The sequence below is a fragment of the Lontra canadensis genome, unplaced genomic scaffold (genome assembly GCF_010015895.1).
Source record: "Lontra canadensis isolate GAN:19392208 unplaced genomic scaffold, GSC_riverotter_1.0 scaffold25, whole genome shotgun sequence".
In the NCBI taxonomy this organism is placed as follows: Eukaryota; Metazoa; Chordata; class Mammalia; order Carnivora; family Mustelidae; genus Lontra; species Lontra canadensis.
In genome coordinates, this window is record NW_022631019.1 from 19,194,292 (window position 1) to 19,217,056 (window position 22,765).

General features: G+C 53.0%; 1 protein-coding gene across 3 annotated transcripts in view; it reads left to right on the forward strand.

Annotated features, from left to right (window-relative positions):
* RPS6KA1 (ribosomal protein S6 kinase A1) overlaps window positions 1-21,743 on the forward strand; it is a 38,064-nt gene extending 16,321 nt beyond the window's left edge. For all 3 annotated transcript variants that reach the window (XM_032863843.1, XM_032863844.1, XM_032863842.1), the window contains 18 exons: window positions 1,047-1,127; window positions 1,300-1,379; window positions 2,613-2,719; window positions 3,425-3,462; window positions 3,816-3,958; window positions 4,324-4,394; window positions 4,669-4,757; window positions 5,771-5,835; window positions 6,111-6,213; window positions 7,640-7,770; window positions 9,105-9,230; window positions 9,448-9,537; window positions 9,905-10,063; window positions 18,562-18,723; window positions 18,955-19,031; window positions 19,249-19,366; window positions 20,296-20,433; window positions 20,772-21,743. In XM_032863843.1, the coding sequence (XP_032719734.1) occupies window positions 1,047-1,127; window positions 1,300-1,379; window positions 2,613-2,719; window positions 3,425-3,462; window positions 3,816-3,958; window positions 4,324-4,394; window positions 4,669-4,757; window positions 5,771-5,835; window positions 6,111-6,213; window positions 7,640-7,770; window positions 9,105-9,230; window positions 9,448-9,537; window positions 9,905-10,063; window positions 18,562-18,723; window positions 18,955-19,031; window positions 19,249-19,366; window positions 20,296-20,433; window positions 20,772-20,894 (1,901 nt within the window). In that variant the 3' untranslated portion in view covers window positions 20,895-21,743. The remainder of the gene's footprint in view (window positions 1-1,046; window positions 1,128-1,299; window positions 1,380-2,612; window positions 2,720-3,424; window positions 3,463-3,815; window positions 3,959-4,323; window positions 4,395-4,668; window positions 4,758-5,770; window positions 5,836-6,110; window positions 6,214-7,639; window positions 7,771-9,104; window positions 9,231-9,447; window positions 9,538-9,904; window positions 10,064-18,561; window positions 18,724-18,954; window positions 19,032-19,248; window positions 19,367-20,295; window positions 20,434-20,771) is intronic.
* The last annotated feature ends 1,022 nt before the right edge of the window (window positions 21,744-22,765 follow it).

Genomic DNA, 22,765 nt, shown 5'->3' on the forward strand with positions numbered 1-22,765 from the left:
ATAGTCTGGCTCCAGCATGGCCCGTGCCGCGTCTGGTGAAGGAAACGAGGAAATTAAAGGAGAGGGTGAAAAGTGCTCTGAAGGGCAAGCATAAGCACTGCAGGAGAGAGGGCGCTCATTCAGTTTGGCAGTTGAAGGAAGACTTCCTGGAGGAGGCGAAGCCTGAGCTGAGTCAAAGAAGAAGCTGCTGGTGATCAGAATGCCTAGGGACTTTTATTCTTGTTTTTTTTTTTTTTAAAGGATTTTATTTACTTGACAGAGAGAGCAAGAGCAGGGGGAATGGGAGAGGGAGAAGCAGGCTCCCCACTGAGCAGGGAGCTTGTGCAAGGAACCTGCTGGGATCATGACGTGAGCCAAAGGCAGACGGTTAACCATCTGAGCCACCCAGGCGTCCTAAGGACTTTCATTCTTTTTTCTTTTTATTAAAGATTTCATTTATTTATTTGACAGAGAGAGAGATCACAAGTAGGCAGAGAGGCAGGCAGAGATGGGGGGGAAGCAGGCTCCCTGCTGAGCAGAGAGCCCAATGGGGGGCTTGATCCCCGGACCCTGAGATCAGGACCTGAGCCATAGGCAGAGGCTCAACCCACTGAGCCACCCAGGCACCCCATGACTTTAATTCTTAAAAAAAAGAAAAAAAAAATATGTGAGGGTGCCTGCTTAGGCCCATGAGTCTGAATTTTAGGCCCAAGGAAAGGAATCTGCCTAACTAGCTCCCAGGTGACTATATCCCCATCCCCCATACCGACATTAGGGATTTTTTTTTGTGCCAGGTCGGGAGGGAGCTGGTAAAAGCATCCTGCTGTGGGGAGCCTTGGGGGCAAAGGTTAAGAGCACACAGAGGACAGAACAGATTGCTCAGACTGGCTGGATTGAATGGGACAGAGATGGGGCACGAGGAATGGGCAGGGTGCCTGGGGTCCAGCCCTGGGCACTCCCATGAGGTGTGAGGAACTCGTGGAAAAGAGATCCCTGCTTAGCCAGAGCTTGGGGATGATTGTTTCGGGGGGTCAGATTCTCCATGACTGCCTTTCTCTTCTGGCCAGTGCGTGACCGCGTTCGGACCAAGATGGAGAGAGACATCCTAGCGGATGTAAATCACCCGTTTGTGGTGAAGCTGCACTATGGTGAGACCGCAGACCCTCCCTGGGTTCCCAGCCTGCCTGCCAGCCCTTGCCCTGTGGGCTGCTGCCTTTCCTGGATGTTGCCCCCACCCCCAGCAGGCCAAAGGAGCTTAGGGCAGAGGGGCAGGGCCCAAGGCCGGACTGGCTCCGCCATTGCCTTTTCCCCTCTCCCCAGCCTTCCAGACTGAGGGAAAGCTCTATCTTATTCTGGACTTCCTACGTGGCGGGGACCTCTTCACGCGGCTCTCTAAAGAGGTGAGCTGACACCCCACCACCATAGGGCCCAGGGATGGAGCTGGAGGGACGAGGCCTCTCATCCCAGAGCTCTGTGAAGAACGTGGCCAGTGTGGCTTGGACCTGGGACCATCCAGGCCTGCCCAACAGACCCTGACCTAGGAACCTACCCTGGGACAGAGCGTACACTTTGGCCAAGCCACAGAATTTCTCCCAGGGTGGGTGAGGAGGCTCAGGCCCTGTGTCTGACACCACCCTCGTTCCCGAGAGCTAAGGGGTCTTTCAGGCCACCACCTCCGTTCTTCTGAGGCTGCCCCGGGCAGGGCTGTGAGGATGGGAAGAAGCCCAGATTCTCCCGGAAATCTAGATATTTTAACATTATATCCTATGTGTGTTTGTTTTTTTTTTTTTTAAAGATTTTATTTATTTGAGAGAGAGAGCGAGCAAGCAAGCATGAGTGGGAGGGACAGAGGTGGAGGGAAGAGGGAGAAGCAGATTTCCCGTCAAGCAGGGAACCCGACGTGGGGCTCCATCCCAGGACCCCAAGACTATAACCTGAGCCAAGGGCATACACCCAACCAACTGAGCCACCCAGGCACCCCTAACCAAAAGGATTTTAGAGGACCTAAAATAATCTGAGCCAGATATAAAAGCGGGACCATTAATACGAGTCAGACTTTAGAAAAGAAGCAAACTCTAAAAGACTTTTTTAAATGTTATTTTAATGTTTGAATAGGTAATACGTTTACATGATTGAAAAGAAAAATATCATTGAGAAGTCTTCCTCCCACCCCAGTCCCTCTACCCCCCCATAGGTAAACGTTTTTATTGATTTCTTGTTTAAGCGCCCCATGTTTCTTTAGTAATACCAACCATTCTGCTACACGTTCTGAATTCCAACCCCCAGTTTCTTGCACAAAAAGTACTGCCCTGTATACACCGTTCTGAATCTTGCCTTGCTCGAGACTGCGTATCTTAGAGCTCGATCCATATCTGAACCTGGAGAGACTCCCCGTGCGGTTATGGCCACATGCGCAGGACAGAGAGTTCAGTCCAGTCTCCTGCTCCATCCCTGGGCCCTTTGCACCCTTCTGCTGTTTCAGAACAGTGCCTTGTATGTGAGTCATTTCACACTCAACCCCCTTTATAAAGAGAAGAGCGTGTAGCCCGGGGGTGTCTGAAGGTCCCCTGCCCAGCGCCCTAGCTCCTGAGGGAGAGACGCCCCCAGCTGACGCCCCTGCCCTCCCATTGTAGGTGATGTTCACGGAGGAGGACGTGAAGTTTTACCTGGCTGAGCTGGCTTTGGGCCTGGACCACCTGCACAGCCTGGGCATCATTTACAGGGACCTCAAGCCTGAAAAGTGAGTGAAGCCCGGTCTCCACACCAGCCGCCCTAGGGAGTGCAGAGGCCGGCCCTGGGGTGTTGCCCGATGGGTGGGCGGGACTCTCCCCAACAAAGTCTCTCTCTCTCTCTCTGGGTGCCCCATGAACAGATGGGTGGAGTGGGCTGGTGGTGGCAGCAGGCCCACCTCAGGGGGCTGCCGTTGACAAGGCCGGGGCTCCTCTGTGCTGGTGATTGCCTACATTTTTTGCTAATCCAGTGTGGTGTCTGAGATGCCATTACGGAAGGTCATTCCTTGTTATGATCCTCTCTAGAATTTTCCTTAATATCAGTCCTCAAACGGTAACTTGGAGGAGCCAGGGGTGGGTGCTTGGCTGGAATGACACCTGGTTTTAGCATTAGGCAGACCTGAATTCAAGTCTTATCTCCACCACCTGTTAGCTCTGTGACTGTGTAGGGTTACTTAACTTCCCTGAGCTTTAGTTTCCCCAATTGTTGCAATAGGGCCCTAATAGTACCTACGTCAGCCCGTTGTTCCAAGGATTAGCAAAGACGGCAGGCAACACCTCTGCATGGTGGCACCCGCCTGCTCCATCTGCCTCTCCTCAGATCAATCTGGGTGGGTCACCTTCTCTGGGCTAGGCCCACCCTCCATAGCCCCCCTGGTGTCACAGATCCCAAGGGCCACAGCTGAAGGGCCTGACCCCTTATCTCTCCATTACAGCATCCTTTTGGACGAGGAGGGCCACATCAAACTCACTGGTGAGTGGAGAGCCCCTGCTCCCCCTCCTCAGGTCCCAGGGGAGGGCGGGATGGGCTCTTGAGAGGCCTGGGCTGAGAACCAGGAGATCCTTCCTCAGAGGCTGTGCCACGCCCTTGGAAGTGGTTAGAAGCCCAGGCCCTAGACTTGGATGGCCTGGGTGTGAACCCTAGCTCCCCACTAGGTAGCCTTGAGCAAGTCACCTAACGTCTCAGGCCCTTAGCCTCCTCCCGAGGCTGAGGTCACGGGGGTGATGCCCTCAGGCCTGTGGGCAGGGGGGTTGGGTGTGCAGGGGTTGGCAGCAAGGAAGGCAGGAGGTTCCTAAAGATGTGTCCTCTTGCCCTCCTTGCCACAGATTTTGGCCTGAGCAAGGAGGCCATTGACCATGAGAAGAAAGCCTATTCCTTCTGCGGGACGGTGGAGTACATGGCCCCCGAGGTTGTCAACCGCCAGGGCCATACCCACAGCGCGGACTGGTGGTCCTATGGGGTGTTGATGGTGAGTGCCCAGACAGGGCTGAAGCGTTCAGCCCATGTTGCAGGCCTCAGTTTTCCCATCTGTACAGTGAGGGGGTTCATAGTGTCTATGACTTCCTTCTGTCTTCTCCCTGCCAAGCTGCCTCACCCTTCCCGCAGGCACAGGTTCCTTCCTTGGGAGGAAGGAATCCCCCAGCCTCAGCCCCCTAGCACTGCTTTTGGTGTTCTGATTGGAAGGAGAAAGAGAACTGGTCACAATTCCTGATCCGGGGGGCCCTGCCACAGTCCAGCAAGAACCCTGGGAAAGGAGCTGAGTAGCCCAGGTGGGAGGAGGTGGGGGACATGGGAGATGGAGACCAGAGCCTCACAGACCCTTGTCCTTTGCAGTTTGAGATGCTGACCGGCTCCCTGCCCTTCCAGGGGAAGGACCGGAAGGAGACCATGACGTTGATTCTGAAGTAAGCACCAGCCATGCCCTGACACTTCCAGGGCTCCCCTGATGCCGGCCCTAGCCTGGGGGCCAGAACAATGCCCTGTACCTGCCCCAGGTTTCCCCATTGAGACCCTCCTCTGGGATAAGCCTTATGCTTTCCCGGGCTTGGGAGGGGAATCCCTGAGTTAGTTGATGGTTTGTCTGGATTGAGCTGGAAATTCGACCTAGACAGAACGGGGAGGGGAGACAGGGCCTCTGGGCACGGGCTCAGCCCTGATGAGACCTGGGGGCTATTTTAGGGCGAAGCTAGGCATGCCCCAGTTTCTGAGCACGGAAGCCCAGAGCCTCCTGCGGGCCCTGTTCAAGCGGAATCCTGCCAACCGGCTTGGTAAGCAGCCCCAGCTCGGGAGGGGAGCGGGCCACAGCTGCAGCCTAGGCCACAGAGCCACATCTGGGCTGAAAGGGGCTGTTGTCCTTTGTGTGGGCAGACAATGCCGCGGGCCACCCTGCTTTCGGGCTCCATGTGTGGTGTTTGTTGCGGGGGGTGACCTGTGTGTAGGGGGAAGGCAGGAACTGAGTCATCCCCACTCTCCCTGGGGACAAGGACAGAGCCCCCCCCCCCCCAGCTCCTTCGCTAAGGCTGCTGGCACAAGAGAAAGAGCATGAGCTCAAGAGGCAGAAGGCTCAGGTCCCAATCCTGGCCCCGTGTCAGGTCCTCACTGCCCCGCACACAGCGGTCCCTCCATAAATATTTGTTGAGTGAGGGCCATTTATAAGCTAAGTGACCCAAGGCAGTTGGCTTCACCTCCCAGAGTTCCGGGTCCTCGACTCCACGGGAGATGATGCTCTCGAGCCCTGCTGACTAAGTGAGGTTGCATGAACGTGCCTGGTGCGTAGTAGAGGTTCAGTATGTCTTGGATCCTTGGCTCCTGGGTTCCTCTGGACCATGACCAGCTTTGTAAGGTCCAGTCTGGGTCCCTGGGGTTGGATGGACTGAGAGTTTGCCCAGTGGCGGGCAAGGACATGGGATAAGAGCAAAAGAGAGGAGGCCTGGCTGAAAGGGAGATGGGGGACTTTTGCAGATCTTAGAACAAGGCCAGTTTCTGTCCTGTATGGCCTTGGGCAAGTTGTCTGACTTGCTGGTTCTTTCTTCTTGTGTTAGTACCCTGGAGCTTGATCATAAGGGTCTCCAGAAAGTGGAAAATGCCGAGTGGGCAGTAGGCCTTTGGGGTGATGGCTGGGTGGATTTGGGGCAGGGGTAGCCCATTGTCCCCCATGCTCCCAGTAGACTGCTGCAGCCACTGGTCCCAGACCACGCAGGTCTGGGTCACACAGCAAACAGGATGTGTATCTGGGGGCTTGGATGGTCCAGGGGCAGACCCTTCATCTGGGCTCTTTCAGGCTCCGGCCCTGACGGGGCAGAGGAAATCAAGCGGCATGCCTTCTACTCTACCATTGACTGGAATGTGAGTGCGTCTGTCCATCCCCGAGCCCCAGTCAGGGCTTTGCCTGTGGTTGGCAGGGGGATGGGGTGGGGGGGCTTCTACCAACCAGGGCCCCAGAGGTGGAGCAGAGGGTGACAGCATGGCCTCGGAGGCAGGGCTGCCCTCCCAGGGTCCAGCAGTTGTGCCCTTCCCTGTCTGCACAGCCTGTCTCCAAGCCAGTTACCTTCTCCCACCTGAGGCTCCTGGTGGGCTGTTGGGGGTGCCGTGCTGACTGGGGTGCCCGCCTCCCCTTGTAGAAGCTATACCGTCGTGAGATCAAGCCGCCCTTCAAGCCAGCTGTGGCACAACCTGATGATACCTTCTACTTTGACACTGAGTTCACATCCCGCACACCCAAGGGTGCGTCTGTGGTCTGGTTTGTCTTGGGCTGGTGCAGGAGGGAAGCAGGGAGTCGGGGGCCCTTTGGGACAGAGGGGTGGCCAGAGACTCAGGCAGGCCTAGGCGTGTGGGCAGACCGGAGGGTAGGTCTCTGACTCTTTGTCCCTATCTTATTTGGTCTGACCCTCCCACCCCAGGGCTCTGTAGGCTCTTTGTATCTGGGTGAGGGGGTAGGGGGGTGGGTGGTTAAGGCCACAGTGGAAAAGTCAGGCTCCCTGCCCCGGGCGTCCCAGCCCACTGGGAAGACCGAACACAGGAGGCTCACATTCACGTCAGGGCTAAAGAATCCGACCCAGCAAAAACATGAGGTGGAGAGAGTCTGGCGGAGCAGAGGTGACAGCACCCACAGGTCAGGGCAAGTGTGGGAATCGCCTTTGGCTGTTCTGATCGCCGGACCTCAGTGTACTCATCTACAACATGGGCTCAGCCACAGACCCACTTGGTTCCTGGGGTTACTGCGAGAAGCCAAAGAGGGGGCTTCTGAGAGGGAGTTAGATAAATCCCAATATATTGGCCAGATACTGAGGGGGGAGTGTTAGTTCTGGAAGGATTCCCAGGTGGATGGGTTTTAGCGGAAGGAGTGGTCTTCTCACTGTGGCTTGCACATCTCTGATGTCAGGGAGCTCAGCACTTCTCCAACAGTTTGTCCCATCTCAATTCACGTGTCTGACCCATCTGTACCCGGTTCCTGCTGTGTGTGCCAGCGGTCAGCCATAGGCGGCTGGCCCTGCCTTCCCATGGCTCCGACTGTAGTTGGGGGGTGGATGTGAAGACTGCGGGGCAGTGTGACAACTACAGCTGCAGGGGGGTGGGGAGCTGGAGGAGCAGCCTCAGGCAGAGTTTCTCAGAGGAGAGCGTGACAGCTGAGCCTTGAAGGACTCAGAAGCTGTGGAGCACCCGGTTCGAGGGAATAGCTTGTGCGGGGGCTCAGGGGTTCCTTTGAGGACCTGGGGAGTCCAGTGAGGCTGAGCTGCAGAGCAGGGACAGATCACAAGGCCAAGGAGTTGGGCTTTCTTCCGAGGGTAGAGGGAAGCACTTGAAGGGTTCAGGCGAGGGGTGGATTTGTAGTTGGGACTGTCCCTCCTGGTGCTGCACAGAAGATGGGCCCGAAGGAGGAGGGCCCGAGGGAGGAGGCCTCCAGAAAGGGATGGAGTATCTTGGCTTGGGCCAGATGCCCAGTGTGGAGGGGGTTCTTTTCTGTTTCTTGTGTGTCAGGGCTGGGCTGGTCTGAACACACGTGAACTAAGGCCTGGCATGAGTGGCCTGCCCAAGCGCCCTCATAGCCAGCTATTGAGGCAGGCCCGGAAGCCCGTGGTCTCCCTCTGCTGAGCTGCTTCTGGGTCAAGGGTACCTTTTCAGGGTCACACACCCCCTCTCACCCCCACAGACTCCCCGGGCATCCCCCCCAGTGCTGGCGCCCATCAGCTTTTCCGTGGCTTCAGCTTCGTGGCCACTGGCCTGATGGAGGACGATGGCAAGCCTCGGGCCACGCAGGCACCACTGCATTCAGTGGTACAGGTGAGGGGGCAGGAGATTGCTGCTCTGTTGTCTTTTCTACCTGGAAGCCACCAGGGCAGAATGGCTGAGAGCACGGGCCCTGGAGTTCAAACCCTGACTGTCACCGCGAGTCCGTTGGGCCCCCCAACCTCCTTGGGCCCCAGTTTCTCTGCTTGGATGGCAACATGGATCAGAATTTCCCAGCACAGGGCCAGGGACGTTGTAGAGCCTAGATAAATAAATGCAAGGGGGTTCCCAGGGTGGTGGCGCTGTGGGGTGGCTGGCAGGTCCCTGACGGGGATGGGGGACAGAGAGCTCATGTTTCCTCACGTTTGTCCCGCATGAGTGCACTTTCCCAGCTCTGTGGGAAATTTAGAATTGGGAGTCCTGAGTGTAGACTCTAGAGCTCATGGCCTGGGTTCAAAGCTTCCAAGGTAAGGGACTTTGAGGGAGACTTTTACCTTCCCAGGGCCTCCATTTCCTCAGCTATAAATGGGGCTGATGAGAGGACCTTTCTCCATAGGTTGTTGTGTGTGTAGAGTTAAGGTGACTCTAATTTATTATACAACTGGGATATCTTTGTCCAAGACAAACACTAAACCAGACAGGATACAAGGACGACAGGCGTGAACCAGGACTGTCAGGGCCTGTGGTCCCTGCTGGAGGGTGCTGAGAATAGTGCCAGCCCTGTGACCAAGCGCTATAGAAGCATTTGCTATTGTTAGTGCTTCAGAACCTTAAGACGTCTCCTGACGTGGGCTCTGACACCACAGAAGGGGGAGGCAGCTCACCCAAGTTCACAGGAAGTGGCAGAGCCAGGACCTAGCTCAGGGCTCCTACGTCCCTCAGGCCTGCCCAGCTTTCTCAGAGCCACAGGCCTCTCGACCCGTGTGGGGCGGCTCTGTTGCCTGTCCCCGTCACCCCGGCCTGACCACGCCCAGAGCCCCGGCGTGTGCCCATATAGAGTAGAAAACGGAGGCCCAGTGCGGGGCAGATTCTTTTTCTTTTTTGTAAAGATTTTATTTATTTATTTGACAGACAGAGATCACAGGTAGGCAGAGAGGTAGGCAGAGAGAGAGAGGAGGAAGCAGGCTCCCTGCTGAGCAGAGAGCCTGATGCAGGGTTCGATCCCAGAACACTGGGATCATGACCTGAGATGAAGACAGAGGCTTTAAAGCACTGAGCCACCCAGGTTCCCCTGAGCGGGGCAGATTCTTGCTTGAGGTTACAGGATGCGGCCCCAGGCCTCTGGCTCTTGCCTAGTGCCACCTCCACCGAGCCAAGGCCGTGGGTGCTGGGGGACGAGCCCTGAATTCTAGAGCGGAGAGTCAACCCCACCTGTTGGTTTCCTGCAGCAACTCCATGGGAAAAACCTGGTTTTTAGTGATGGCTACATCGTCAAGGAGACGATCGGTGTGGGCTCCTATTCTGTGTGCAAGCGCTGTGTCCATAAGGCCACCAATATGGAGTACGCTGTCAAGGTGGGCTTCTTGACCGTGTCTCAGCCAAGGCTGCTGGGCTGGGGGAGGCCAGTATAGCCGTGGCCCTTTGGTGGGGGAGGATGGGTGCCTTGGGCTCTGCGGTTGGGTGAAAGGTATGTGGCTGAAACTCCCCCCAGGCCCTGCAGTGTGGGCTCTGTGGCAGGGAGGGACTCCAGAGAATGTCCCCTGATTTTGCCCACGTGCCCCCTTTCCTCAGGTCATCGACAAGAGCAAGCGGGATCCCTCGGAAGAGATTGAGATTCTTCTGCGGTACGGACAGCACCCCAACATCATCACGCTGAAAGACGTGAGTGGAGGAGGGGGCCTTGAGACGGGGATGGGGGCTGGGGCACTCACCTCTGGGATTTGTCTCAGGACTGCCATTCCTTTGACTTCTGATTCTCCTCTGCTCATGGGAGGGAAGGATCTTTGTGCCTCCAGTCTGGCTGTGCCCCAAAGCCCTCCACTTCAGACTCAGGCATTCTCTGACTGCTTTCCTGCCCCCTGGGGGACCAGTGCCAATATCCTCCTGTCTGGGGAGGACAGGGGCCCAGAGCACAGAGTAGAACATGTGTCCAAGTCTCCTGTCCTTCTTCCCCGGTCTGGTGAACAGGTAACCAGGGGGCCCAGGCCCGGCATGGAGGGGAGGGCCCTGACACTGAGCTCTCTGGCAGGTGTACGATGACGGCAAGCACGTGTATCTGGTGACAGAGCTGATGCGGGGTGGGGAGCTGCTAGACAAGATCCTGCGGCAGAAATTCTTCTCCGAGCGGGAGGCCAGCTTTGTCCTGCACACTATTAGCAAAACCGTGGAGTATCTGCACTCCCAGGGGGTAAGTCTGGGGTAGGGGGCAGCCATTGGGGGTGGCGGGCTGCCAAGGGTCTCACTGTCAGTAGAGTGCGTGAGCCAGGGGCTGGCCCAGGCAGTAGGCGTCTTCAGGCAGCCAGCCAGAGGGGAGACGAGGGATGGTGGGTGGGTAAGTAGACGGATGTAAGGAAGGGAAGGAGGGAGACATGAGGCCAGATGGTGAAAAGGAATGTTTACACAGTACTTGCTGTGTGCCAGGCACCATGCTGAGTTCTTTCCTTACATTATCTCAATTGCTTTTCACAACAACCCTATGAGGTAGGTGCTGTTATTGGCCCTACTTCGCAGGGAAGAAGAGCAAGGCTCAGAGATGTGAGGTCACTTGGCCAAGGTCACACAGCCAGGGAAGAATAGAGCCGGAGTGTCCGACTGAGGAGTGAGGTTGGGGAGCTGCAGATAGTGTGTGGGTTTTTCTGTGAGGAAGCAGCCGGGTCAGCCGGGAGCTGGATCTGGTTGTGGGTTCAGCTGCTAGGACAGAGGAACTGGATGTAGGAGGAGATGCTGCTGGAAAGACAGCAGGTGCTCGAGAAGTGTTTGTCCAAACCATACGATGTGGCCTTCATCATCGCATGCGGTGGAGGTAGAAAATTTCCTGTGGTGTGAATAAAAGCTGAGAACAGAGTTAGCATGAGTTTCTATCTGGACGAGACAAAGTTTTGGGGTGCTTCCAGACAGCATGGGGGTTAAGAAGGCAGGTTCTGGAATCCGAGGATTGGCTGTGTCCAAGTACTGTGTGTACAGCTGGGAAGGCCTCTCACCTCTGAGCCGTTTCCTCCTCTGCAAGCTCAGGATAGCTGGAGCGGCCACCTCGCTGCGCTGGGAAGGCTCCTTGGGCCAGGCAGCCCTGCAGGAAATGCTGCACTGGGAGCAAGAGGGCCAGATTGTGGCTGTGGCTTTTTTTTTTTTTTTTAATGGTAAATTATTAATGTATTATCAAAAATTTTAAACATATACAAAACTATGAGAAAAGTATAATGAACCGCCAGATACCCATCACCCAGATTAAAGAATTGCTGAGATTTTTATCTCTCTTTTTCCCTCTCTCCCTCCCTCTCTTTTTTCTTTCTTCTCTTTTCCTTCTTTCCTTTTTCCTTCCCTCTCTTTTTTTGTCGTTGCTGAAGAATTTCTCCCACCCTTTTATTGAGGAAAATGTTCCAATCTGTAGAAAAGTTAAAAGAATCTTATAGTGAAAACCATTTCCCTTCTAGTGTCATCAAATCTTAACAGTCTGCCACATTTTTTTGAATCTCTGTTTCTGTCTTTGTCTCTATCTCTATATCCTTTTCTCTGGATGTAAATGTATATTTTTACAGGTGCATTTGAAAGGAAGTTACAGACATCATGACACTTGACCCATAAATCTCTATAATTAAAGTATTTTAAAGCATATCTCAGAACTCATATTATCTCTAAAATATCTTATCTTTAAAAAAGTTATTTTCTTTCATAACAGCTCTCAAAATTAACAATTACTCGTGTTCACATGCTACCTAGTCAATAGGTACATTTCTCTATTGTCCTTTCAAAAAAATCTTTTTGCCATTATTATACTGGAATCATAATCTCTGGGAGATTTACACTTTTCATTCACTTTTTAAATCCCTTAAGTCTCTTTTCAAAAACGGAGATAAAATTTGCATACAGTAGGTCTTAAGTGTAAACCTGATGACTTTTTTTTTTTTAAGATTTTATTTATTTATTTGATAGAGAGACACAGCCAGAGAGGGAACACAAGCAGGGGCAGTGGGAAAGGGAGAAGCAGGCTTCCTGCCCAGCAGAGAGCCTGATGTAGGGCTCCATCCCAGGACCCTGAGATCATGACCGGAGCCGAAGGCAGATGCTTAACGACTGAGCCACCCAGGCGCCCCAAACCTGATGACCTTGTTGAATGTATACATCCATATAACCTCTGTAGTAAAACCTCCCTTTTTTATGCCACAGACTAGTTGAAGAGATCAATTCTGGGAAATGTCCCACATTCTGAATGTGTCTATTTGCTACCTTATGGCATCATTTTTTAAAAATATTGTTTTAAGATTTTATTTATTTTTGAGAAAGAGAGAGTGTGAGCAGTGGGAGGGGCAAAGGGAGAAGCAGGATCCCCCCTGAATGGGGAACCCAACTCAGGACTCTATCCCAGGATCCTGGGATCATGACTTGAGCCAAAGGCAGACGCTTAACCAACTGAGCCACCCAGGCTCCCTATGGCATCATTTTCATTGTTTTTTTATTGCTTCTATTCTTCTATTTCTAAAGTCTTTTTTTTTTCTGCCAGGCTGTAATTAATTGTAATTAATGCCCCACCCCTCTCCGGGCCACCAGTAGGCCAGATCCGCTGTTCCCGCACGCAGGCGCCCCCTATTTCTAAAGTCTTAATCATATCCTGCTTTAACTTCTTTTCTGAAGCAAGGAGTTAGAAAACGCTTCATGGGAGGTGCGGTGTATACTTGATACGGCATCACACCCCAAGCCCAGCGTCAGTGGGTGAGGCTGGCGGGGTGTTGTAAAGAGCCCCACCAACTTTCCGTGCAGTGTTTTCATCCTCTCAGGATCTTCGCCTGCATCAGTCATTTCACTGGGGTTTGCAAAAATGGCAGTGTCTGATTCTGTCTAGTTTATGAGGGGGTGGTTTTTTTGTAAAAGAAAAAAAAAATCAGAGCTTCACTTTGGTTACCACATGTACCGACCGTTTTAATGGTCATGTTTGAAGTGGTTTGGGCTTTTGAAATGGCCAGTGCAAATAGACTAATATTTAAATATGTCAGGTCAGATAGTAAATGTTTCCTTTTCCTGTTTTGTTCTCAAGTGAGTGCTAGTTAAAATCACCCCCAAGAAGGTTTAGAAGATAGAGCCAAAGCAGTGAGTTTCCAGTGGGTCAAGCTCAAAGCAAGGAAGGACTTTCTAGAGCAAGAACTGCCTTCTCTACCAGGGGTATATAAACTCCAAGTACAGACAGCTGCGTTGGGGGGGCGTGGCATGGGAGGGCGTTGTCTCTTTCCCAGTACCGTGAGTCTCTGGGTCTCTGAAGTTTCTGGCCCTTTCCAAATACCCGGGGAGATGAGGAGGAAATGGGAAATTCGTACTGAGGTATTTGGAGGGAGATTCTTTGAGCTGATTATGAACTGACAGTATCTGTGGTCTAGAGGCTGGGACTCTCCTAAGGGGGATGGGGAGGGGATAACCAGCAACAGGATCCCCTGGGATTTTCTATTTGTTTTAATGTTATCTTTTTATTGAAGTAGGACATAAAAACACGAATCCTAACGTACAAGTCAGTAAATTTTCCGAAAGTGAACACACCCACATAATCAGCACCCAGATCGAGAATCAAAGCTTTTCCAGTTTCCCCAAATGTGTTAATATCCCTGCCAGTCCCTGCCCCCTTCCCAGGGATGACCATTCTAAGCTGACTGCTGACAGCTTCAATTCATTTTGCCTGCCTTTGGATTTCACGTGCACACCCTCTGTCGTATCCGGCTCCCACCACATCACACGCTGTCCTGCATGTGGTTGTGTGGCCGAAGCTCCCTCATCCTCATTGCAGTGTAACTTCCACTGTGTGAACAGACAATGCCTTCATGGTCCCTTCTGCTGTTAGTGGACCTTGGGTTGTTATCAGTGTTTGACTATGACAAGTAAATAATGCTGCTGTGACATTCTAGCGCTTGTCTTTCGGTGACCACACATGTGCGTTGTGACACTGTGTGCGCACCAGCAGCGGACCCTCTGGGTTGCAGTGTGTGTGTGTGTGTGTGTGTTCATGTCTAGTAGGTGATGCCAGACAGTTTGTCGAAGCTCTTTTGCCCGCTTACAGCCCCTCCATAGCATGTGGGAGTTTGGGTCCTTGAAGATGCTCAGGCTTTTGCAAGGCTGTAATCCCAGCCCTTCCGGTAGACTAGACGGGGAGGGCTTTCTCGTGGTGGTTTTCATTTGCATTTCCCTGGTGACCAGTGAAGTTGAGCCCCTCTTTGTGTGTTTATTGCCACTTTGGACAGCCTCTTTCATGAAATGCCTGTTCAAGTCCTATGTTTATTTTTAAAAATTGGGTTGTCTATCTTTTTCATCTTATTTGCGAGAGTTCTTTGTGGAACACATGGAACCCTTTTAAGCCCAGCTTCCCTTCTGCTGCCTCCAGAAGGGTTCACTGTGCCCGGGGGAGCCTGTTTGAAAAGTCAGTAGAGAATGACACTGTGGCTTCTCTGTTTGACCAATGATTTACATAGAAGAACTTCACTTATGTGTGTGTGTGTGTATGTGTGTGTGTGTGTGTGGCTGGTCCCAGGCACCTAAACGCACATCCTCCAGTTATGGGGACTGCGACAGACATGTGGCTGCTAACAGTAGCTGGCACCACACAGCAGTTCCCACAGGCTGGACAGAGTTCTTTTTATTTTTATTTTTTAAGATATATTTATTTATTTATTTATTTGACAGAGAGAAAAAGAGACAGCAAGAGAGGGAACGCAAGCAGTGGGAGTGGGAGAGGGAAAAGCAGGCTTCCTGCTGAGCAGGGAGCCCGATGTGGGGCTCGATCCCAGGACCCTGGGATCATGACCTGAGCTGAAGGCAGACGCTTAACTACTGAGCCATCCAGGTGCCCCCTGAGTTCTAAGCACTTTACTTATCAACTCACTTAATTGTTCCAACAGACAATTGGAAGTTGGGTACTGTCAATATGCCCATTTTATAAGTGAGGGAGCTGAGGCTCTGGGAGTAAGTAAAAGTCTCCTCGCTAATCTGGCTTCCCGGTCCTCTAGTCCCTCCTTATTGTCCTTTAATCTTTAAGTGCTTCTTTTTTCTTTTTTCTTTTTTTTTAAGATTTTATTTGTTTGACAGAGTATGAGCACACAAGCAGGGGAAATGGCAGGCAGAGGGAGAAGCAGGCTCCACGCTGAGCAAGGAGCCTGATGCTGGACTCGATCCCAGGACCCCAGGATCATGACCTGGGCCGAAGGCAGACACTTAACCTGAGCTGCCCAGGCGACCCTTTAAGTGCTTCTTAACAAGCACGCACTGTATCTGAACATCCAGCACAGTGGTGGCTTCACCCCCGGAGTGCTGGAGTTACAGGGCCATTTCCCAAGCCCGGTGCTAAATATTCCTGGTACATAACTCATATGCTCCTTCCTCCCTCAGCACTATCACCAGCCCCATTTTCCAGGTGAGAAAACCGAGGCCTAGAAAGGGTAAGTGACATGCCCAAGATCACACAGCTTGTTAAAGTCAGGATTCGCACTCTGGTCTGATTGAAATCCCAGCTCTGCTAGAGGCCACAGCCTACAGCTCCTCCGTGGCTACATTTGACTGCGTCCATATTTTATTTGGCCTGCAGGCCGTGGGGTGGTTTTCTTTGCTTTAGGTTTGGTTAAGTTGGGTTACTTGGCTCCTTTTGAAACCTGGGCCTGAGGTGCTGCACGGGGATTGTGGGCTGGAATGGGTCAGGTCGCAGCTGCCCCTTTAGACCGGTTGGCCTGGCTCCTCTTCCCCCTGCACACAAACCCGGTGTCCGGGGGGATGACATCAGAATCAGCGGGGATGGGGGACTTCCTGCTGTAGTGAGCCATCATCACCTGGAGGAGTTTGGGGGCAGGATAATGATCAAAAACTTCCATATCCCAGTTTTCCAAAAGTGTCATCTGTGTCACACCAACTGCAAAGACTGTGGAATTAAGGTCAGAGCCGGGTTTAAGTTCCACCTCTGTTTTTTACTTGCATGAGCAAGTCCATTCTCTTCTCATAGCCCTGGTTTCCTTCTCTGGGGAACAGGGCCAGCAGTCCCTGCCCTGTCTGCTGACCTACGTATAACCGGCAGCCCCCTGTGAGCTCTTGGGCAGGAGAGTTCTTTGGAAACCAGGAGGATCATTCATACTGGGTAGTCAGTGTCCTCAGCCTGGCTGAGCGTCCCTGACTCCTGGGAAGCTTGGCTGGGCCTTCCTCAGGGAAGAGTCTACGTTTGTTGGGTCTGGCTCTGTCTTTGGGGCCATGTGATTGGATTAGGAAGGACAGAGCCCTAGGAGCTGGTCAGGCACGGCCCAGTCAGGGGCTGCCCAAGAGCTTGGCTACAACTCACGGGTGTCGTCCAGACCCCCCTGCCAGTGTAGCCCTCTCCTCCTTATCTCGCTGTTCCCTCTGTGGACGTGAACTGTCCTGGGCCAAGTCTACCCTCCAGCCTACCCACCCCATAGGCACCTGCTAGAGGGCTTGGGGCTCAACTGGGATTATGAAGGGGCCGTCTGATAAAGCCAGCTAATCTGTGAGAGCTAACCTTACCTGCAGGATCTCCATGTGTTTCAGAGGCGGGTTTGTTCGTTCATTGCACACAGTTCACTTCACCTTTGCTCAGTGCTGGAGGTGAGCAGCCGTTCCACAGACAGACGTGGTTATTTATGGTCGGAGGAGCTTTCATTGGCCTGAGCTTAGAACTAATGAGAGGTTGTCGCAGATAGTGAGGCTACAGTGGATAACTGAGCCTCCTACACTGGGTGGCGTACTTCGGGCTTTATCCTACAGGTAGTAGGGAGCCCCTGAAGGTTTTTGAGAACACCTTTTTAGCTCATGGGAGAAGGAGCAAGCGGGTGAGACTGAGTTTGCTGTGGGATATGTTGGATTCAAAGGTCTATGGAACATTCAGTGGTTGCTATCTGGTAAGCAGCTATACGATTCTGGACTCAGGAAAGTTCTGGGCTAGGGTCTGTGATCTGAGAGTTGTCAATAATTAGGTAACGGAGGAGTGGCTCTACACAGAACCCTGCAGAGGGAGGGGGGAGAATGGAAAGAGGAGTGGGTCAGCCCTCAGACTTCAGAGGAGCAGGGGGGCGCCAGAGGAATCATTTGCTTTGGCCTCAGTGGTGTCATTCAGCCAATAGGCTGCTCGAATACCTGCTGCGTGCTAGGAACTATTGTAAATGTTGAGATACAGCAGTGAATGAAACACTCATGAAACTTACATTCCAGTGGCTGGATTCAAAAAAACAAGTACATACTATGTCGAATGGAGGTAAATGCTATGGGTAAACATAAAGCAGGGTGAGGAGACTAAGGGGTACTGGTTGGTATTTGCTATTTTATATGGAATGGTCCAGGGAATTCCTCACTGATAAGGTAACATTTGAGCAGGGACCTGAAAGAAACAAGAGAATGGGCTAGGCAGATGCCTGAGGCAGGAATATTCCTAAAAGTGGGAACAGTGAGTGCAAAGGTCCTGAGGCAGGAGTGTGCTTGGCATGTTGAAGGGAGTGCAAAGAGGCTGGTGTAGCTGAAGCTGTGAGCAAGGAGGAGGGTGCTAGAGGACAACAGAGTGCAAGAGATGTGGGTGAGGGGCAGGGGAAAGATCAGGTGGGGCCATGTAGCATTCGTAAGGACTCTTAAAGGGGAAGCCTTGGAGGGGTTCCAGCCAGCATGACATGATCTGGCTTATATTTAATAAGATCACTCTGGCTGATGTATGTATGTATGTATGTATATATTTAAAAATTATTTATTTGATTATTTCTTTGAGAGAAAGAGAGAGCTTGCAAATAAGCAGGGGAACTGCAGAGGGAGAGGGAGAAGCAGGCTCCCTGCCGAGCAGGGAGCCCTACACGAGGCTCAATTCCAGGACCCTGCGATCATGACCCAAGCAGAAGGTGGACGCTTAACGGGCTGAGCCACCCAGGCGCCCCTGACTGCTGTATTTAGAACAGACTGTAGGGGGCAGGGGAGAAGCAGGGAGACCAGTTAGAAGGTGGTTGCTGTAATACTGGGGAGGAATGATAGTGTCCCTGGTAGGGATCAGTGTGCTGCCAGTAGAGGGGTTGAAAAGGGTTTGGGCTCTGGATATATTTCAGTGGTAGAGACAGCAGAGCTTGCTTATGCCTTGATTGAGGAATGTAAGGGAAAAAATGGAATTGAAGGGGTGCCTGGGTGGCTCAGTTGGTTAAGTATCTGCCTTCGGCTCAGGATATGATCCCAGGTTCCTGGGATCGAGCCCCAAGTCAGGCTCCTTGCTCTGAGGGAGGCCTGCTTCTCCTTCTCCTTCTGCCTGCTGCTCTCCCTGCTTGTGCCCTTTCTCTGTCAAAGAAATAAATAAAATCTTCAAAAATGTTAAAAAAAAAATCAAATAGAGTAAAAAAAGAGGAATTGAGGAGGACTCAGGATTTTGACTGAAGCCATGGGAAACATCGACGGAGTTGTCTTTGGGAAAAACTGTGATAAGCACATTTGAGGGGAAAAAAAGGCAGAAAAAGCAGAATCTGGTGTGGACACGAGTGAAATTAGGGCTGCCTCGCAGGCATCCACACAAAATTCAGGTCAGCAGTACCCTTATTACCAAGGGCCCCATTTCAGCCCCTTCCCTTCCATTCAGATTCTGGGTCCTTCTGTCCCTCTCTGAGCCCGTCTTCCTCACTCCCTCATCCCTGGCAGTAGACCTGGGTCACTAGCAGCCTGCCCACACTGAGAACTGACCAGACCCTCTGCCCCTAGGTTGTTCATAGGGACCTCAAGCCCAGCAACATCCTGTATGTGGACGAGTCTGGGAACCCCGAGTGCCTCCGCATCTGTGACTTTGGCTTTGCCAAGCAGCTGCGGGCTGAGAATGGGCTCCTCATGACACCTTGCTACACTGCCAACTTTGTGGCACCTGAGGTGAGTTGTGCCAGCCTCCTTACCTACAAGAGGAAGGGGGCCTGGCACAGGAGGCCTTGTGCCCCTTTTACAGAGGCCCCACGTGGTCCAGGATTCCAGTCTGTATGGTCTTGGCTTCGGTGCCCAGGGAGGTTGGGATCCTTGTCCTACCCTGGGGAGCAACCCGCAAGCATCTGGGGCCACTTGCCACCACCCCAGACTAACAACCCTCCCTGCCTTCCTTGCTGCCAGGTGCTGAAACGCCAGGGCTACGATGAAGGCTGCGACATCTGGAGCCTGGGCATTCTGCTGTACACCATGCTGGCGGGGTGAGCGTCCTCTCCCCTGCCCCTTCCTCCAACCCCAGTGCACAGGCGGGACTGGTGCTTGGCTGATGGGAGAGACGCAGGAAGGTCTGAAGATAGGGACGTGGCCCTGCCCTGGGGAGTATCCAGTCTAAAGGGAGAAACACAGCTTCCTACCCCCACCCCGAGCCCAGGATGGGGGCCAGAGGCTCTGGCCAAACTTTTCTGGACTTCTCTCCAGATATACTCCATTTGCCAATGGACCCAGTGACACACCAGAGGAAATCCTGACCCGGATCGGCAGTGGGAAGTTCACCCTGAGTGGGGGAAATTGGAACACGGTGTCAGAGACGGCCAAGGTGAGTCCGTGAGGCCCAGCCCATTTGTGGTGGGGAGGCAGGGTCCCATCCCGGGGCTTTTCAGCAGTTCGTGAATAGGTAATCTGCAATCTCGTTTCCGCAAGCGGAATGTTCCACAAATCCCTGTTGCTGTACTTCTCCAAGTGGAAGCTACCCAGGCAGACTGCCTTCCTGCCTTGTTTGGACAACCTGGTGACCATTCACGGCCCTTCCCATGTTCTGAGCCCTGCGTGGGGGCGGGGGGGGACAGAAGGCTGCGTAATCACAGCCCTTGCCTTGTGGGAACTTGGTGCTGGGAGAGATACAGGCTTGCATACAAGGAACAGAGATGCCAGGCCACAGAGAAAGGCAAGTCCTCCTCCAGGGCTGCAGGCGTTGGAGGCATGGAGCAGAGGTACTGACCACATCAAGCAGAGAGGCCTTCTTAGAGGAGGCAACATTTGAGCTCTCGGTATTACCAAGCTTCCAGCTATGGGAGCCTCTGTGCCAGACAAAGGGTTGAGCCCTTAATGAACAGTATCTCATATCAGCCTTATGAGGCAGATAGTGTCATTCTCCCTCTTTCTCAGAGGAGAAACTAAGGCTCAAAACATGGAAGCAATTTGCCCAGCATACTCAGTCGATCAGCAGAAGAGTTCAAGTTTTGAACCCGAGTCTACCTGATCTCAACTTTAGGTTCTCCTCACCTTCCTGCATGGCTTCTAGAAGGTGAAAGAGAAGGGAAAGAACATTCCAGGAAGAAGTCCCAAGGAAGGGCCTGTGCTTGGGGAGGCCTTGGAGCCATGTGGAAAGTGGATTACAGGGGCTGCTGGAAGGGTTCAGGCTGAAGATGGTGGGAGATGATGGAAGTTGGCCACTTGCCCATTTCTCATCAGAGGAACCCAAGTGTGTGTTCCTCCCAGCAACCCTCTTGTTTGCCGTGCCCCCAGGACCTGGTGTCCAAGATGCTGCATGTGGACCCCCACCAGCGCCTCACAGCGAAGCAGGTGCTGCAGCACCCATGGATCACCCAGAAAGACAAGCTCCCGCAGAGCCAGCTGTCCCACCAGGACCTACAGCTCGTGAAGGTATGGCCACTCCGGGCTGCTGGGCCTCAGGTGGCCTAGGCCAGGGTTCCGTGGGCAAGAACCCGGGTGGCATAGCCTACAGATGCCATATCTATCTGCCCTTAGGGAGCCCCAGTCTAATATGCAAGGGTGTCGTTGGTTCTCTGGGGGACACAGGCTCTGACCTCTGAAGCCTCCAGTCTGATGGAGGAGGCAGGAGGACAACCATGACAGACCACCAAGGCTGGCTTGGCAGGGGACTGGGCGGGTGTGGAACACAGAGCAGCCGGGGAGCACATGTTCCCGCTCCCACTTACACCCCCAACTCTTGTGATCTGACCTCCCACCTTCTCTCCCAGGGAGCCATGGCAGCCACCTACTCTGCACTCAACAGCTCCAAGCCCACCCCTCAGCTGAAGCCCATCGAATCATCGATCCTGGCCCAGCGGCGGGTGAGGAAGCTGCCATCTACCACCCTGTGAGAGGCCACAGCGTTCTGGCCACAGGGCAGTGCTAGCTTGATGGAGGCGGCATACTTCCCAGATGGAGCAGGCCTGAGTCCCAGGGCCAGAGGGAGCGGAGCCCCAAGGGGCCCAGGAAGCAGCCAGCCCAGGTCACCCCCACTGAGGGTGTGAGAAGTGCCTTCTCCTTTCCCGGGATGGACTCTTCTCGGCTCATGCTCTGCTGGTTGAAATCAGTTCACTGTACAAACTCATCTTTTTTTAAGGAAAAAATGGCATCAAACGCCATGGATTTTTTTTACAAGATCCATTTGCCTTTCTGGGAGCGGAAATAGTCAGTGCGGCCCCAGGAGGGGCACTGCGTCACACCAGGGCTCTCTGTGGCAGAGAATCCTTAGAGCTTTGGCATCTACCCCGGGGCCCCCCACGAAGGGCCATCCGTAGCCATCTGCACATACCTCCAAGGCAGTCCAGCACCACCTTCTAGAGCCCTTGGCTGTTTAGTGGAACTTGCTCTACTCGAGATCAGCTCCTTTTCCATTCTGTTCTGCTGGGGGGCGGTGGGGTCGGTCTAAACCTCTTCCTGCTAGAAGAGAGGACCAGGACCCTGTGACCTGCAGCTCAGGCACCAGCATCTACACCGGCCCCGCCAGGGGGTTCCCTGCAGGGAGATTGGGCAGCCCCAGGAGGAGGACCCAGAAAGCACTTTTGGGCTGACTCGTGTTGGAGTCTGCTCCAGACAGAGTTCACGAGAGGCCTGTGGGGCGGGCCGAAAGACGCAGGGGCTCTTTCTCATTTCTTCCTCAGCTGGTTACTCAGGGTTCATCTGTCCATGGCCTTTCTAATAAACTTGCAGTTGAGTTGAAGCACGCTTGCCTCCGCTTTTCATCCCTGAACTTCCCCTCTCTGCTACTGGGTGTTGAGGACTTTGGCAGCAACAAGAAATGGACCAGGGCCAATGAGCCCAGCTGCTTGGAGCTCAGGTCGTTTGGGGAGCACGTGGGAGTCCCACCAGCCCCTTCCTACACATTTCTGCCAGGGGATTCCGTTATGGTATTAATAAAATTAATAAGAGTAATAGTATCATTAGCCACCAGTGACCAAGTACCAGGCACTGTGCCTGGGCCTTACGTGTGTATCTCATTTAATCTTAATACAGTGAGAGAAATGCTAGTCTATTATTAACTGTGTTTATAGATGGGGAAACACAGGCTCAGAGAGGAGAATGACATTTGTCCCCAGTAAGTATTTTCTGAGCACCCACCTTGGCCCTGCTCCAGATACTGGGGAAGCAAGTAGAAAATAAGGTCATTGTTTTCACGGGTCTTTTCTCCTAATAGGGGAAATGGACAATTAACAAACTGAGGTCAGCTATGGGAAAACACATGCAGAATTAAATTGGGGTACAGGATGGCATGATCAGGAAGACCGGTCTGGGGAGGTGACCCAGAAGCTGAGACTGAATGATAAGGGGCTCTCTAAGACTGGGAGGCAGAGCAGAGTCGGGAGGAAAGCAGCCTGGGCATGCTCAGGGGGGGACCAAAGAGAAGCCGATGGGGCTGTGACAGGGCCAGGGGTTTGCATGAGATGAGGTTGGAAAGGAAGGTGGGGCTGCTCATGCCGGGCTTTGTGGCCCAGGGTAAGGGGTTTGGGTTTGATTCAGAGGAAAATGTAAGCTCCTAGTAGAACTTAAGCAGAAGAGTGACGTGATTTGATTTACATTTTTAAAAGATGGCTCTGACTAACGTGCCAGTGGCTCAGATGTGAGATGAAATGGCCTAGACTAGGACGGTGGGAGGAGAGATGGGGAGGAAGTGCACAGGTATATGCTTTATAGGTAAAACAGCATTTGTTGGCAATTTGGATAAAGAGGCTAAGAGAGAAAGGAGAGT